At 36.6% G+C, this 16,716-nt stretch overlaps 2 protein-coding genes across 3 annotated transcripts; one reads left to right on the forward strand and one right to left on the reverse strand.

Moving 5' to 3' along the window:
- The first annotated feature begins 3,623 nt into the window (after positions 1-3,623).
- On the forward strand, positions 3,624-6,063 carry LOC110867441 (probable protein kinase At2g41970). The gene is made up of 8 exons (XM_022116466.2): positions 3,624-3,925; positions 4,149-4,337; positions 4,408-4,664; positions 4,762-4,888; positions 4,971-5,244; positions 5,403-5,535; positions 5,635-5,721; positions 5,799-6,063. Exons 2-8 carry the CDS (start codon positions 4,244-4,246, stop codon positions 5,928-5,930), a joined length of 1,104 nt encoding a protein of 367 aa, XP_021972158.1. The 5' UTR covers positions 3,624-3,925; positions 4,149-4,243; the 3' UTR covers positions 5,931-6,063.
- A 2,439-nt stretch (positions 6,064-8,502) lies between these two features.
- LOC110867453 (carbon catabolite repressor protein 4 homolog 1) lies at positions 8,503-13,800 on the reverse strand. Of its 2 annotated transcripts, XR_002551620.2 has the most exons (12): positions 13,144-13,784; positions 12,111-12,933; positions 11,944-12,027; positions 11,775-11,861; positions 11,599-11,685; positions 11,457-11,510; positions 11,280-11,371; positions 10,626-10,740; positions 10,379-10,526; positions 9,503-9,660; positions 9,264-9,323; positions 8,503-8,768 (listed from the first exon to the last, which is right to left on the reverse strand). XR_002551620.2 is itself a non-coding variant. In XM_022116470.2 (11 exons), the coding sequence occupies exons 1-10, from the start codon at positions 13,299-13,301 to the stop codon at positions 9,515-9,517; spliced, it is 1,794 nt and encodes a 597-aa protein (XP_021972162.1). In that variant the 5' UTR covers positions 13,302-13,800; the 3' UTR covers positions 9,000-9,323; positions 9,503-9,514. The 2 variants fall into 2 exon arrangements, 1 of the variants encoding a protein (XP_021972162.1); XM_022116470.2 differs by lacking the exon at positions 8,503-8,768 and having other exon boundaries at positions 9,000-9,323; positions 13,144-13,800.
- Between the last annotated feature and the right edge of the window lie 2,916 nt (positions 13,801-16,716).

A 16,716-nucleotide genomic window follows, 5' to 3' on the forward strand; every position in this document is an offset into this window, starting at 1 on the left:
CAATTTATATTTATTTTTACTTTTGATCTTAATAGAAATTGAACGACAGATAATATATGTTTAAACTAAGATATGATTAGGAAATAATTGGCTTTGGTTGCTTCTTGCTTCAAAAGAATTGGTGGAACTTTACTTTAGAATTGATATTGGGTTAGAGACCCTGTATTTGTTGATGAATGGACTTAGACCAAGACGCTCATGAATGTGTTGCGGGGCACGGTGATTGCTGAGGCTAAGTATCTGTTAATATGGTAAGTTTTGTCTTTATTGTGATGATGATGGATTCGCGACATAACTTCAACTCGTAATACATATAAATCAACAAATATCTTAGCAAGCTTAGTATCGACACCAAAGTTTATATTATATGGTATCGACACTAAAGTTTATATTATATATTTAAACACTTATAATTTGGTTTTTTTTTATAGAGCGAACTCAATTTACTAAAGGAAGGATTTTGGTAACTCGAATGATATGCATCTTCAAAGGGACTCGACTATCTTTAAATTGTATATCCACTGTATCACTAATTTATGTAACATGAGAATTTGTATTTTATTTTATTTATACACTTTATATTTATCTTAATAGTTTTCTTCAACCCGGGTTGCCACCCGGGTGATGACCTAGTAACCATATAATCTAGTTTCTTTTTAGAAAACATTAGTATAATATATAAAAATTCCACCACATACTAGAGATAATTAAAGTAACAAAAAAAATCAGTTAAAAACCAGAAAGAGCCCCATGCTTAGAGTTCGCTTTAGACCTTCAAAAGCGTTGAGCCGACCCTGGGTTTCGGACTACGTAAAACATATGTTGGTATTCTTTCAAATTTAGTATTGTAAACTATACCGAGCATCGGTAATGTATCAGTGGGTAATGAATTGTACAAAATCGATACCGATCCCGATCGAAACCAAATTTAGTTTAGAGTAAATTGTCATTTTAGTCCTTGAGTTTTTGTCCAAATTGCCATTTTAGTCCAAATAGTTTTTTTTTTCTCCTCTGGGTCTCTGACTTTTCCTTTTTCTTGCCATTTTGATCACATTGCCTAACTTAGTCTAAAAACCAGGTTATAATCAGGGGTATTTTTGGCATTAAATTATTATGTGGTTTATAAATTATGTTGTAAACTACCCCTGGTTATCACTACACAACAGTTATGCCAAAAATACCCCTGGTTATAACCAAATTTTTAAATTGAGTTAGGCAATGTGATCAAAATGGCAAGAAAATGAAAAAGTCAAGGACCCAGAGGAAAAAAAACTATTTGGACTAAAATGACAATTTGGACCAAACCTCAGCGACTAAAATGGCAATTTACTCTTTAGTTTATAATAATCTTTTTTTTTTTAACCATGACAACTTGAACAAATTTCATGGATCAATCATTCTCCATTCTCCATTCTCCAATTCTCCAATATATTAAAAATCAAATGCTTTCAATAGTAAAAATAGAAAAAGTTCTCCAATATATTAAAAATCAAATGCTTTCAATAGTAAAAATAGAAAAAGTTATAATAATATATATGGTTTTTTTTAGTTTTGTTATCTTCTTTACTTTTAAGGGGCTGTGTGGTAGCCTCTTAATGACCATTCAGATACTACCTCTTAATGGTTTAAAACCTCTGAATAAATAAGAGGTAACCTCAAGTCTGAATGATTAAGAGGTAACCTTTGAATGGTAAATCATCAGATGTCACATTCTTCTATCTTTTCATTAGTAAGACCGTGGGGTATGGTGGGGCGGGGGTTGGGGCTTGGGTTGGGCATTTGGTGACACGTGTCCGCGGAGCCAGCCCACTGCCGGGTTACATGTCCGCGGGATATGGCGGGGCGTGGATTGGGCTTGTGTTGGGTGCACCGCGTGGCATAAATGTTTTTTTTTAAAAAAAATACAAAAAATTTATAAAAAATCACACAACATTTATAAAAAAACCTACAACTTCATTAAAATTTTAAAAATTACATAATCCTAAAAATTACATAATTTCTAAAAATTACAAAATAAAAAAAACCTAGAGCGTTAAAAAATTTTCAAAAAGGTCGATCTTGTCGAACGCCTTGTTTTCCTTGCCTCGAAATTCTATGTTCGCCACCGCCACCCGGTCCTCGTGGCTTAACTTGCCACCGGGAACCTCATCGTAGTAAGCCTTGAAACGCTCGAGCTTGGGCCGTAGCTCGCGCCATTTATGTTGGCACGCGTTGAGGTTGTGGCGATCGTTACCGACGTTTTGTCGTTAGGCCGCGAATGCTTCCGCCCAATATTTTGTTTGGCTCGGTGGCCGCCCCTTCATAGCGTCCACGACGCTAGTTACGAGTGTCATTTCTTCTTGACGGGTCCAGGATGCCATTTCTTTTTGGGTTCGTAGGATGGGGGGACCAGCGGGGTAGCGGGTTCAAGACAATTGGTGTAGCCGGTGGGGTTTTTGGTTCGTGGGATGGGGGACCGGTGGGGTTGGGGTTGCAATATATAGGGCCTTTGGGTGACCCGGGTGGCGGTTATAGAAGATGGGGGGATGGGGGGACCAGTTTGAATTTTAATTTTCAAAATTTAAAACACCCGCCTGACGTGGCGGCCTGACGTGGCGGGTGACCCAATGAGAATAAGCCAGCTCGCTTCGCCATACCGCCCCACGCCCGGCTTGAAAGCCAAGCCCCAAGGGGCCACGCCACAACCCAAACCCACCCAGGGTGGTGACTTGGGCGTTTTCCCCCCAACCCATGCCCAAACTCCCGCCCCATACCCCACGGCCTAAAATTCTTAATGGTTCCATTAAAAGATAGCCTCTTAATGACCATTCAGAGGCTACCAAACAGCCCCTAAGTTAGATAAGTTTTTGTCAACCAGTGTTCATATCGAAAATACCAGTACGGTTATCGGTACATAAAGATAAAAATCGACACCAACCTGGTACACAAAACACCAAAAGTCGGTATCGAATTGATTTTGAAAATCTTTTAGTTCCAGAAATTCGGTACTGCCACCTGGTACCATTTGCTCATCCCTGATCACGGGTGTCGTAGGAACAACAACGGTATCGTGCAACTTTTTTTGTGTATTTTCTTCAACTTTTAATGATTTCTTTTTTTATTTTCAAGGGTAGGGATGAGCTCAGTCCCAACCAATACCGAATCAGTACTGGTACCGAAAATACCAATTACGGTACCTGTATATGAAGGTAAAAAACGGTAGCGAACCGGTACCAGGAACGCCAAAAGTCGTACCGAATTGGTACTTAAGATCTTTCGGTTCGGGAAATTCGGTACCGGTACCCAGTATCATTTACTCATCTCTGACCACAGGTTTCATACGAACAACATTATTACCATACAACTTTTTTGGTTGATTTTCTTTTGGTTATCTTTTAGTGTTTTTTTTTTAATATTTTCTTGTTATTCTTGTCAACGGTTTCCGTACGCAACGCGCTTGTAGTGATTTCAAAACACATGTAAACATATACTAAACAACAAAAGACGTTCGCCGCAACGCGACGATAGTAAAAACTAGTTGTGAGAAAATTTTAATTCGTGTTGTTGGGATCCAACAAGTGGCCCATCATCATCAACTAATAGGAAATCAATGATTGCATGAACGTGCAAGCATGAAATCAAAGCAATGCACACACATTACACACACACGTATATACATACACGCTTGATTAATCAACATTCAAGAACAGAACCCGATTTTCCCGCGTATCCCACACTTAATCTTTGTTTTGACTCCCCCTTTTCCAAATTCGGCGAGAGTGAGGAGAGAGAAAATCCCAAAGATCCAAACCCACAAAATTTCGATCAGTTTTGTTTCAATCTTCTCCTCCCGTCAAAATCTTGATTTTCACATCTTTTTTATTGTTAATTGTATCAATCCCTACACTATTTGGTTCTTGTTTGGCTCTAAAATCTTGAATTTGAGGTATGTTGTAACTTTATTTATCATAATACCTTCAAATCACATGATGTTTTGCTTTCTTTTTATTAATTTATTTATTATGGCTGTCAAGTGTTTGATGAAATGCCTCAATGGATCATGAATTTGCTAATGTCATATATTTAAATATTTTAAGTTCCCCCTTTGGTGAGGTTGAATTAACATTTTATGGGACTGATTAACAATGTTTGATTTATGGGTGATGCAGGGATTCTTGTAGGTAAAATCACAAACAAAAGCGTACGTATGGTTTGTTGAAAACATAGTATTTTTTTGTGGATTTGCATACCTTCTGTTTGAAGGATGTCTTGCTGTGGAGGTTCGGAAGAGGACACCTATGATGGTGCAACCTCCAACAATGTCGCCACAGCAGCACCTCGAGGACCGCCTTACGGAGGTAATTCAGACATAATTTATAGCAAAACATAATGTATTTATTAACAGTTTTTGAACTTTTTGTGTTTTAGGAAGTGATAGAGGAGAGCCGAGGAATACGGGACCTCCAAGAAGTGGCGCGTCTCAAAAACCGTTACCCATTGAGAAACCAGCATTATCGTTAACCGAGTTAAACAAGATTACAAGTAACTTTGGTACAAAATCTTTGGTCGGCGAAGGTTCTTATGGCCGGGTTTTTTATGCAAAATTAAGTACCGGAGAAGAAGTAGCAGTGAAAAAGCTCGATACCAGCTCTTCACCCGAGCCCGATAATGATTTTGTAGCCCAGGTGAGATTTTTCATAATTTTATCATATAAGAGTTAAGGGGTGTTTGCATGTGTGTTTTTAAACTGATTAATCTGATATTGGATTAATCATTATGCAGTTATCTGTCGTTTCAAGGCTTAAAAACGAGCATTTTGTTGAGTTACTTGGTTACTGCTTGGAAGCAAACAATCGGATCTTGGTTTATCAGTACGCAACCATGGGTTCTTTGCATGACGTATTACACGGTACATAATTTTCATATTCTTTATAATCTTGTACTCGTGGCCTCAAAACTTACGATAAATTTGGTGTCATTTTCGGTTATAGGGAGAAAGGGCGTACAAGGGGCAGAACCGGGCCCGGCGCTGAGCTGGACTCAGAGAGTTAGAATCGCATACGGTGCAGCAAGAGGGCTCGAATATCTACATGAGAAGGTCCAACCTTCGATTGTACATCGTGATGTTCGGTCCAGTAATGTTTTATTATTTGACGATTGTGAAACCAAGATAGCGGATTTTAACTTGAGCAGTCAGTCTTCTGATAGTGCAGCCCGGTTGCATTCGACTAGGGTTTTGGGAACTTTTGGTTACCATGCTCCAGAGTAAGCCTTTTGTACTTAGACGACAACATGGGTGAATCGGGTAACGGGTCAGAACAAGTTTAGGTCAAACGGTCTTTTTAGTATGGGCTGGGTTGACCTGCAAACACTCGTTTATCGATTTGGTGTGTTGACATAATATATATACATTTTTGGTTCAGGTATGCAATGACAGGGCAGATAACTTCAAAAAGTGACGTTTATAGTTTTGGAGTTGTTCTTCTTGAACTTTTGACCGGAAGAAAACCGGTTGACCACACAATGCCTAAAGGTCAACAAAGTCTTGTTACTTGGGTATGTATGTATTTTATCTTGTTAGATGAATATTTTTAATGGGATGGATGGAGTTAACTAATTCGTTGTTTTACGTATGTATAATCGTGCTTGCTACAGGCAACACCAAAATTAAGTGAGGACAAAGTAAAGCAATGCATCGATCCGAAGTTAAACAGTGACTACCCTCCAAAAGCGGTTGCAAAGGTCGATTCTATTTTTACGATTTTATTAGGGTTATGTTTGATCTCTGAAGTGTTATTGTTTGTGCTGATCATACACAGATGGCAGCAGTTGCAGCATTATGTGTTCAATATGAAGCGGATTTCAGGCCAAATATGACGATTGTGGTGAAGGCTTTGCAGCCGCTTTACAATGCAAAACCAGCAGGCTCGGAGACTCAAGCTTCTCATTAAATTTCTAGAAACATTATTCGATTTTTTATCTAGAAAAGCTAGTTTGAAATATGCTAGAAACTAATTATGAAATTGTATTATGTATCATGATCCAGAAGTAGCATATATATAGAGCCCTTTTGTAATTTGTTCATGTTTTCAAAGTTTTGTGTGATTTTAGTGATGGCATTGGCATTGATTGATTTGTGAGCATGTGTGACAGTTATTGTTGTAACAATGAAAAGTTTTGATAAAATTGTTCCCTACTTTTTCTAACGGCGGTGTACTATTAAATATTATGGTGGAAAAAAAGAATTATTGACCTATCCCGACGACGTGTCGTCGGGAAAAACAATTCATAATGGCGCTGAAAATTTGGAAAGGTAAAAAACCAAAAAAAAAAAGTATATTCGAGCTTGTAGTGACGAATTGTAGTCGGTTCAAAACCCGTATCACCATCTCTTCCTTGAACCCATTTGTCTTGACAACATGGTTCCAGTTGGTTTTCAACACATAGCATTCTTTACTCATCCCCTTTCGGGATCAAACACCCACACACTTAGGTCTTTTTTCTTTTTTTTTTTTTTTGGTAAAGGGTTACCCCGGTGAAATTTCATTCATCAACCAAATATAAAAAGTGAGGAACTATGTATCCCTCAGTTCTCTAGTATGACATGCCATATCTAGAGTAAACACGCGTATACAAAAAGCACACGCAAACAAAGTCTAAACGACAAACAAGTAAACCAAATTACATCGACCATCTTTCTACTTCCTAGCCGCATTCTTCTTGATCCAAAGCACACGCAAACAACGAAACAAAGTCTAAACGACAAACAAGTAAACCAAATTACATCGACCGTCTTTCTACTTCCTAGCCGCATTCTTCTTGATCCATAAGCAAAGCTCTCGGCAGCTTCCACTCGAGCAACACTTGATTCACATTATTAGTCCTCCTAAACTTCATTGTGTGAAGCTTCATACGAATTGTCGTTAAAATCACCTCAATCAGTTGAGTTGCATTCCTTTTCTTTGACGAAAACAACCGGTTATTACGTTCCTGCCACACAAAATATGCCGTTTCGACCCCTACCGTTTCGACCCGAACCGTTTCGAGCTGAACCGTTTCGACGCGAACCGTTTCGACCCGTACCGTTTCGAGTTGAACCGTTTCGACGCGAACCGTTTCGAACTGAACCGTTTCGAGGGTCGAAACGGTTCAGCTCGAAACGGTTCGGTTCGAAACGGTACGGGTCGAAACGGTTCGCGTTGAAACGGTTCAGCTCGAAACGGTTCGGTTCGAAACGGTTCAGCTAGAAACGGTTCGGCTCGAAACGGTTCGCGTCAAAACGGTTCGGGTCGAAACGGTTCGCGTCGAAACGGTTCGGGTTGAAACGGTACGGGTCGAAACGGTTCGCGTCGAAACGGCTCAGCTCGAAACGGTCCGGGTCGAAACGGTACGGGTCAAAATGGTTCGCGTCGAAACGGTTCAGCTCGAAACGGTTCGGGTTCGAAACGGTTCGCACCGAAACGGATTTTTTGTATTTTTTTTAGAATTTTTTAGAATTTTTATTATTTTTTAGAATTTTTTGGAATTTTTTTGATTTTTTGGAATTGGATCAAAATGGCAATTGAAAACATTTAAAATGAAAATCCCCAAAATACCCCTGGTTAAAGATGGAGTTTTTGGATGGAGTTAGTGTATGTGATCAAAATGGCAACAAAAGTGAAAAGTCAGGGACCCAGAGGCAAAAAAAAAACTATTTGGACTAAAATGACAAATTTGGACAAAACTCAGGGACTAAAATGGCAATTTACTCATTTAAAAACATAACTTTTTTTTATGCAAATCTCCTCTCCTTAACGTATATACCCTTAATTAATGTTAACTTCTAAGTTGAAAATAAATATAAGAATTATTTTTCTTGTTTGTGATACGTTTAGACCGTTAGTCGTTAAAAGAAATTAATATATCCATATGTGTACTCGCAAGTTGAAGACGGTTATAAAATTTATTTTTCTGAAATACGTATAAAGACTTCTAAAGTTCTTTTGAATAATAAAATTTTAATATCATGTAAGTTTGATGAATTTTACAATTTAAAAAAGTTACACTATAAAATCAAGAATTCTTTAATATGGGTATAGTTTTGTTAAAAATAATATTTAGTTGAAAGTGTAATGCATTGTCTAATAAATGATGCATTTGACACATCACTACAAGAAATCTATACGTAGGCTTTTCCTTCGACGTGTTGTCGGGCAGCCTATCCCGACGACCAGACGACTAGTCGTCGGAAGTTTTGTCACCACAGCTACACGCCAAAGCTCAGAATGTCGTCGGAAAAGAGTCGTCGGGACTGGAGATCCTTTAACGACGACATGTTGTCGCTATAGGGTCGTTGAAAATAAAAATTATGTAAAAAAATAATTCAAAATAAATATTAAATATAACTTTTCTCGACGACAAGTTGTCGCTAAAGGTTTGTTGTATTTATAAAAGATTTGTTAAAAATTTAGTGACGACTTGTCGTCGCTAAATGCCAATTTCGACATTATTTTTTTCTAAATTTTTTCATCAAACGCAAACATATAAATCGACAATTGAAACTGATACCATTAATACAAACGCAACTAACAATCAACACAAATGACAAACATATGCTTGTTCTAGTACATACCATTAATTCAAGTTATCATAACAAACTAACAATTTCCTTCATCTTCTTTTTGGGCTTGCGCCGCAATTTTCCATATTCTTGAACTTGGCAGACAAGTATTAGACGTGCTAATTTAGTTGGGAGACGTTTTCTTTCAACAAATTGTATTCCACTCATTTCCTCGTCAACTGGGCGCGCTCTATTTCAATTCGATCATGTAAACAATATAATAAACGTATATAAGTCCAGCAGCATAACTGCTGTAAAATAGATAACTAACATGTTCAACTATATACATTAAACGAAATAGTTTCCCAAATTATGCAATAATAAACGAAATACTATTAACTATTATTGTTAAAACTTGCAACAAATGTAACGTGAACCTATTTGTTCGTTTGTTTGGTTAAAGTTAAATGAAATCACATCATTATAAAAAAAAACACTAACGTCACATCATATCGTCGTATATATGTATGTACTATAGAAGGTTACTTGTGTAAGAGAAATAAAACTGGAGTTGAAACATAAACATCAATTTCTCTTGAAAAATAATATACACCTGGATATAATATTGAAGCTGAATATCATTCAAATTATCTTTCTATGAAAAGAAAGAAGAAACATAAATAATATATATATAGAGGACAAGGGTAATATAATAATAGGCATGATACAATAGTAGATCATTTACCAGCTACTGATCTACTCTTCTTACAAATTTAAGCTTCTATTCATCGCTTTCTGACAAAATCTGCAACAGTCATCGGATTACAGAGTCAACCCATAATCTTAATCAAAAGTCAACATATGAAGTTACCAATCAAACCAGACCCGATTCGATCAGAACTAGTTACCCAACCCACGGGTGACCAAACCGCCCATTTTTCCGACCTCTTAAGAAATCATAAAATAAAAAAGTAGGATGCTTGCCTAAAAATGGAATTAACGTCTAGTTCGAGGTTTGCAACGAAATTCAGCCATTAACGCAATGTGATCAGAAGACCATTCTGGGGACGGAAGTGCGGTGTCTTTCCTTAAGCTATCTTCATCCAAAAGCTCCAATAAGGATTCCACAGTCAAGCTGTCGGCTGAAAACCACAATAAACAATATATAAAACTCATAAAATAAATTTATATATATATATATATATATATATATATATATATATATATATATATATATATGTTCAGACAACCATTAAAAACAATAAATCTCAAGCACTTCCTTTATTAAAGAGTAAATTGCAGACGTTGTACTTTAACTAAGGAAATTACACTGGATGTCCTTTATGTTACAGTATCTCATCATGCGGTGTCCTTTTGCCCTAACCCAGTTAGTTATTTATGTTAACTCTTAACATGTGTCACTCACATGAGGGTATAATGGTCATTTTCACTTAAACTACATCTTCCTCTCAGAGTTTCATGGATATTTTTTTTTTTTTTGTTTTAGTTAATAAGTGAAAACGACCATTATGCCTCTCATGTGAATGACGTGTGTTTAGAGTTAACGGAAAAAAATTAGCTGAAGAAGGGTAAAAGAACACCGCATGATGAGAAACTGTAACATAAAGGACATCCAGTGTAATTCGTTAGTTAAAGGTCAACGCCTGCAACTTTGCTCAACCTTAAAGGACGTAAAATTCAATTTACCCTTTATTTAACAAAGTGATGTCTTTTTGCTCATTTTTATCTATTAATTCACTGAATAATAAATACGTGCAAAACGCTTCAACATCACTTATCTAATCATTACAACTTCATACAGCATGAAAAGAGTCGAATCTCTAAAATTTGAAGACGTACCTGAGTAAAATATGTAATCAATGGTACCGATAAAATCCCGTGTGCAATTTGTAAATAACGGCTCATTTGTAGCAGGGTCCACTCTCCTCTTTTGTTGTTCATAGCCAAGACCACCCCCAATTCTTGCAAAAGACGAGTATGCACTCACCTGTAAACACAAAACCATGATCAAGATTCAAACTTCACGAAAAGACATGCTAATAGTTTTCCGCGAAAACTTTAAGAAACAATCAAATATTTATATTACCAAGGGCAGTGTGTGCGTCAATTTAGCTGTTGGTCGAAGAATTCCAAGAGGGTCAACCGCTAAATCTGGATGCATCGGGTCAACTTTCCCGATCGCTAGAAGTGCATGAGGAGCACTGCAATAAAATGTACCGAAATTTTATAATTTGGAAACGAGTAAAATGCCATTTTCGTCCCTGAAGAATTCCAAGAGGGTCAGCCGCTAAATCTAGAAGTGCATGAGGAGCACTGCAATAAAGTTTGTTTTTTAGCATCTGGATCCAAAAGGTTTGAAATCTTGCCATTTTCATCCGGCTCGTTAACTCCATCCATTTTTCTCCGTTAAGTCAGGGGTATTTTCGTCATTTTTTGTTAACTTAAACAGCAATTCGGTCTTTTTCAGGGGTATTCGGTCTTTTTACATAAAAGTGAAAAAGACCGAGTTGCCCTTTAAGTTAACAAAAAAAGACGGAAATACCCCTGACTTAACGAAGAAAAAATAGATGGAGTTAACGAAACGGATGAAAATGGCAAGATTTCAAACCTTTTGGATCTAGATGCGGAAAAACGAACCTTTGGACGAAGTCGCAAAACTGGCCAAACCTCAGGGACGAAAATGGCATTTTTTTCTTTGAAATACAATTATTCTTGATGACGAAAGAAACAAAGAACAAACCTTCCGGGAACCGAATTAAAATCGCCGCAAACTAACATTGGTATATCTGCGCTGGCGGCTATCTTTTCCAATCCTTTCAACAGCGTATGAACCTGAAATATCATCGGAACTTTTTAGCGAAAGATATAATATTAGCAAGAACCGTTACGTTTTCAGATTAGAGCTCAAGAGGATGACCTCCCATAGTTTAACATCCTTTAGATCTTGTTGAACGTTCACATGTGTATTTGCCTGCACGCCATGAAAGTAACAATTAATATGAATGTACGAAACTCATTATTTGACCAGTAAATAATTAAATAAATTGCTATTATTGTACCACACAAACAAGTTGCCGCTTTCCTGGATTATCAACACCATGGTCACCGAACTTTGCTTCTAGAACAACAATTAATGCAACATTATCCTGTTTCAAAACGTACGCAAATTTAAAACATTAAATTACTTAAAAAAGCAAAAACACAATAGAATATAAAACAACGGTATGCAAGATACCTTAACCAACCGATTTAGGGCGGTTTTTTTCTGAGCACTAGGAACTAAAGCATCCGTTAAAGATTGAGCAGCTTTATTAAACTCAACCTACATGTGCAAACTAATGTGAAGTTAGTGAATCGATGGTATTAAAACATTAGTTTAGATAAAATATATATATTTTGTATACCTCGTATTTTTTTACATGTGAAAATCTATCTCGCCGGAAAAAAGTCGCACATCCATCGATGGTCATAATACTGCCGTTAAAAACCTGTAACGACACACTAGAATTAATAAAAAAGAATCTTAACAAAATCTAAAACGATGATAAAAGTGTGAAACGAAGTAACGAACCTCGGTTGTTTTTTTCTTATATAGAGCTTGATATCCGTGTTTGTCAAGCTCAGGGGCGAAAAACTCCTCAAAGTGATTGCTTTGAACCTCTTGAAGACAAACAATATCCGCTCGATACCCAACGATTTCCCGTAACAAGTTTTGTCTACGATAGGGCCAAGAAAGAGCCCACGAAGGGCAATAACCGTACAAATCACTCGTAGCATATGTATCAGACAAAATATTATACGATAGCACAGTAAAATTCCCCATGGACGAATCCAAATTCCCTGCTGCCACATCAGCATTAGTAACGGAAATCAACCGCCGTGGGCTCGGGGATGGAGCGGGGATAACCCGTGATGTCAGTATAGTGTTCGATGATCCAACCGGCGATTTCGTTTCTACGTCAACAACCACGCATTCGAATTTCAAAACATGGCCGATATCGTCAGCTGTCGGTGTGTACGTTTTAGATCGCCCGACTTCGAACCATGTTTCGCCACCATTCCTCTGTGTCACGGCTGGAGGGTATAACGGTGCGGATACACCGTTTGTAAGGCTTGGGAGAGATTGTGAAGTGGATAAGGTTTGATTATTGTTGTTGCTATCGAATCGGCCGAACATTTCATCTTCTTCGTTCCCGTTTTCGGCAACGGCACTTGCGGCACGTTCGTGAAGAACACGATGGTGTTGCCACGCGTCGGAAAAACATTTAGGGGAACAATGGTAGCTTTTGGCAACGGGTATTTTGGCTTTAACGCAACCTAAACATTGTAAAGTGGCTTGTTCTGATGGATGTATGCTACAAATGGCAACTCTTTTATCACTTTGTATACGATACCTACGTAATAAATATACATATAACAAAGATATATAAGCATAACTTATAACATATCTTTGTTTTGTATTCTTTGAGCACAATTAATGCAATGTAATAGCACTTATATAGCATTCAATCTAAAGATTCTATTCTATCAACAACAAAACAATAATAAACATCTATAAATAACAAACACACAATACTGATATGAACAAACAATCAATAACTAACCACTTGTATCTCAAAAAATGACCCTCAACGGGCGAAGATTCCGGTACATCATCCGTAAACACAGTTAAGTCGGGACGACGAAGAAGCACGTAAGGCGAAAGCTCGCAGCCCACAATCGGAATATCGGACGGAAGGTGCACTCTCAGCACACTCAGCATACTTTCAATCCCCACAACTTCTTCTGATACCAAAACACCCTAACCCTAACCCTAATTCAATATTATTCAACAACAATAATACAATTTCCAGCACCAATACTTTGCACACACCAGGCGGATCCGCCATTACATATCCCCTGTTCCCGCCAGTTTTCCCCAATTTTTCAAAGAATTAAAACTGAAATTGAAATTGAAATTAAATAAAAAAAAGTTTAAACCTTTATGATACAAACGAAGATCTTTAAAAGTGGGTATTTTGAAAATTATTATAAATTGTTGTAGATTATTAGGAATTGCAATTGATCGATTGATCGGAGACGAGGGAATTAGGGTTTGAAAGAGAAGGGATCGGGGGTGATTTTGGGGGTTAATTTTTTTTTTAGGGTTTTACGAACAAGAATGACGAAGAAGATGCAAAATTGATTGTCGTTTATTGCGATCGTGTGTGTGTGTATAAATGTGTTGGATTATTATTGTAAACAGAAGAAATTATTTTTGGGAGTCAATCATGCAAAATATTATTCAAAGTGATAAGAGAAATTATCGTTGTTTATGATTAGGGTGTTGAAATCGACAGTCAAGATAATTGGAAACCCTATTAATCTTGATTGCTATAGTTTATTAAAATTTATTATTTTTAGTATAACATAAATGATAAACTAGGAATGAGATCGGTATTGGTATCGAATTGAACCGGTATCATATCACATAGTATTGATACCAAAATTTAGCTAAAACCAAACCCGAATGTCGTATCGTATGTGTATCGGTATAGTACGATATTGTTAAAAGTCTAAACCGGTATCGTGTGACATAGTACCATCTTGTATACACAAATTAAGTTAAATTCAAAACCGAATACCATCTTGTATATGTTAGGTCAACATCGGTAGACTACAATACTGGTACAGTACCAGTATTCGATACAAAATTTCTCGTGATAAACAGTCAAAAAAATACATAAGAGGGTAATGGTTGTATTGATGATAAAATAAAATATACAATTTCTATAATTTTACAATTCTCTACATATTTATAATGTATCAGTCGGTTTGTATGTACATAAAACATGTGTAGCTATCATTTTTGGCATATCACAACTTTCTTTATTTGAGTTACACATTAAACCATTGTATATACATTTTTAAACTATGTAATCACAAAATTTTTACCAAAACCGAGACGAACCAATACCGCTCGAACAACATTGGCGTCGATACCAATATTCTTTTTTATGGTATTTTATTTTGATCCGAGTTGGTTTTTATATTTTTTCACTACCCATACTGAAGTAGTACCATGTCACACCCCAACCAATGGCGGAAACATCGGGATGAGACGAAGTGTGAAGATTGCTCGAGACATCATAACGCTATTTGTGACAATAATTTAATAATCCAAATTTCATTTCCAAAATAAATGTCAAAACATTACAAGAAAAGCAAATAACAACATTGTTCAACATAACATAAACAAAATTGATACAACACTTTAAACCTAAACGTCTAAGTGAGTATTTAGGCATCTTTGCTATCCGTTTTCATTTCATCATCATCAACCTGTAACATGTTTAAAAATACAATTCAATGCAAAAGCAAAGGCGAGTATACAAGTTTGGTACGTACATAGCATAAGTTAAAAAGTGTGATCAATTCCTCATGGCAAGCATATGATTCAAGATAAACCTTAAATATGGCATGTGTCTAACATATCAAACCAAGAAAACGCAATATGCTCAAGACATAACCTCAAGTTTACGGGCGGGTCGTTAATCCTATAGCGCTACATATGTCAAGGTTTGGCTCGTACGAAGTTAATGATAAGTTCAACACATAAGAATAACCCAAGTTTAAAGTATCAAGTCATCACGTATACAAGCATGTTATAGGAACGTTCATGTGTTTAATAAAGTGTTCATGTGTAAGTTAATAGGTAAACATGTTACACCCCAAAAGTGGTAAAAGTAAAAAGGGGGAAATACGAGTATACTCACGGTTTACAAGTGGTGACTTGAAATTCCGAGAGCAAGTTTGTAGATGAATTAGTTCGGAGCACCTTGTCCTTCTACACAAGGAAACGTAGGTGTGTGAGTTTGGCGTATAACGGAAGATTATAGATTCGGAGTTTTTAATATATAGAAAGTAACATAGGTGAAAATAATCATCTTGTACGCATAACTCTTGTTCTTGACACTATTGAAACTCAAAAGAGTTGGTATGATTTCATGGATTCTAAGATCCATTAGAGTCGTAACAAGGGCATGGTCATAGATGATGTAACGTCCACTTAACAAATAACTATTAAGTCATCATCAAGTCTTAGTTACTTAGATGTATACATATAGAATAACTTAGATATTATATAGTTTACAAGTCTTATGATTCAAGCATGAGGTAGGAGATTAATGTCTCCATTTAGGTACCTCTTTGTGTCATAGAATACATACATGAGGTAGGAAGAACAAGCTTCCATTTAGGCACCTCTATTGTTCACCACTACACTTGTTGTTATAAACAACAAGGAGGGTCATGAACATACAAGTATCAAGGTATTAACAACAACTAATCTATAGCAAAACATCAAGTAATGAGTGGATTCTTATGAAGGATAGCCCAAGCTAATCCAACCATCACACATTCAACAAGTTTCACACTTGAACATTACTTGTGGGTAAAACCCTAATTAAAAACAGAAAGTTTATGAGGTTTTAACCTCTGATTTAGATGTCTCAACCTTGTTTTTAAGCTTAACCAACCATGGGATAAGTTGTAAGCATTAGGACATAGGTATGAGATGTGTTGGACACAAGTTGCATAGATTTAAACAAGTTTTTGATGAACATAAAAACAAACAGAAAGTTTATGGACTATTTCGGGGCATTTCCAGGTCTGATTTCTCCAAGGAGAAGTCTAGGAATCGAACCCCATGATTATACAAGCAAGTAGGAAAAAGAATCGAGTGAATCGGATAAGAATTGAGTGAGTTATGCTCATTTTCGTGAAGGGGTGTCAATCTACTCGAACCTTTGCTTTCAGCTACGGTTTGGAGGATGTTTTGAGAGTTTTTAGTGTTGCAAAAGTGGTAGGGAGGCTGGTTATAAGTGGTATTTATAGGGGGAAGGATTAGGGTTTCAATGGGTTGGGCTTTGGAAGTGTTTAGAAGGGGTTACACCTTGAAACTAGCCCACAAAACCCAACTATATGGGGCTGAATTTTGCTGAATTTGGGCTGCCATGTTTCTTTAGTTTTTTATTTTTCTAAAACATTATAATGAGTAATTTTATTAGTTAAGTTGTGTAATAATATGCAACAATGTTTCCCCTAACTTGTAACAAGGTGAAATATGAAATAAAACATGATTTAACTAGGCAAAAAGTGTAATGTACAAGTATGTAACATGTTTGTAAGTAACAAGT

Source organism: Helianthus annuus, chromosome 1 (genome assembly GCF_002127325.2).
Source record: "Helianthus annuus cultivar XRQ/B chromosome 1, HanXRQr2.0-SUNRISE, whole genome shotgun sequence".
Lineage (NCBI taxonomy): Eukaryota > Viridiplantae > Streptophyta > Magnoliopsida > Asterales > Asteraceae > Helianthus > Helianthus annuus.

Bases quoted from the DNA above. Each gene is read 5' to 3' on its own strand.
- LOC110867441 (XM_022116466.2), top strand. From the start codon at position 4,244: ATGTCTTGCTGTGGAGGTTCGGAAGAGGACACCTATGATGGTGCAACC. The intron at 4,889-4,970 runs GTACATAATTTT...TTTCGGTTATAG, and splicing joins TTTGCATGACGTATTACACG to GGAGAAAGGGCGTACAAGGG. The intron at 5,722-5,798 runs GTCGATTCTATT...GATCATACACAG, and splicing joins CTCCAAAAGCGGTTGCAAAG to ATGGCAGCAGTTGCAGCATT.
- LOC110867453 (XM_022116470.2), bottom strand. From the start codon at position 13,301: ATGCTGAGTGTGCTGAGAGTGCACCTTCCGTCCGATATTCCGATTGTG. The intron at 12,028-12,110 runs GTTCGTTACTTC...GTGTCGTTACAG, and splicing joins ATAAGAAAAAAACAACCGAG to GTTTTTAACGGCAGTATTAT. The intron at 11,511-11,598 runs GTACAATAATAG...CATGGCGTGCAG, and splicing joins AGCGGCAACTTGTTTGTGTG to GCAAATACACATGTGAACGT.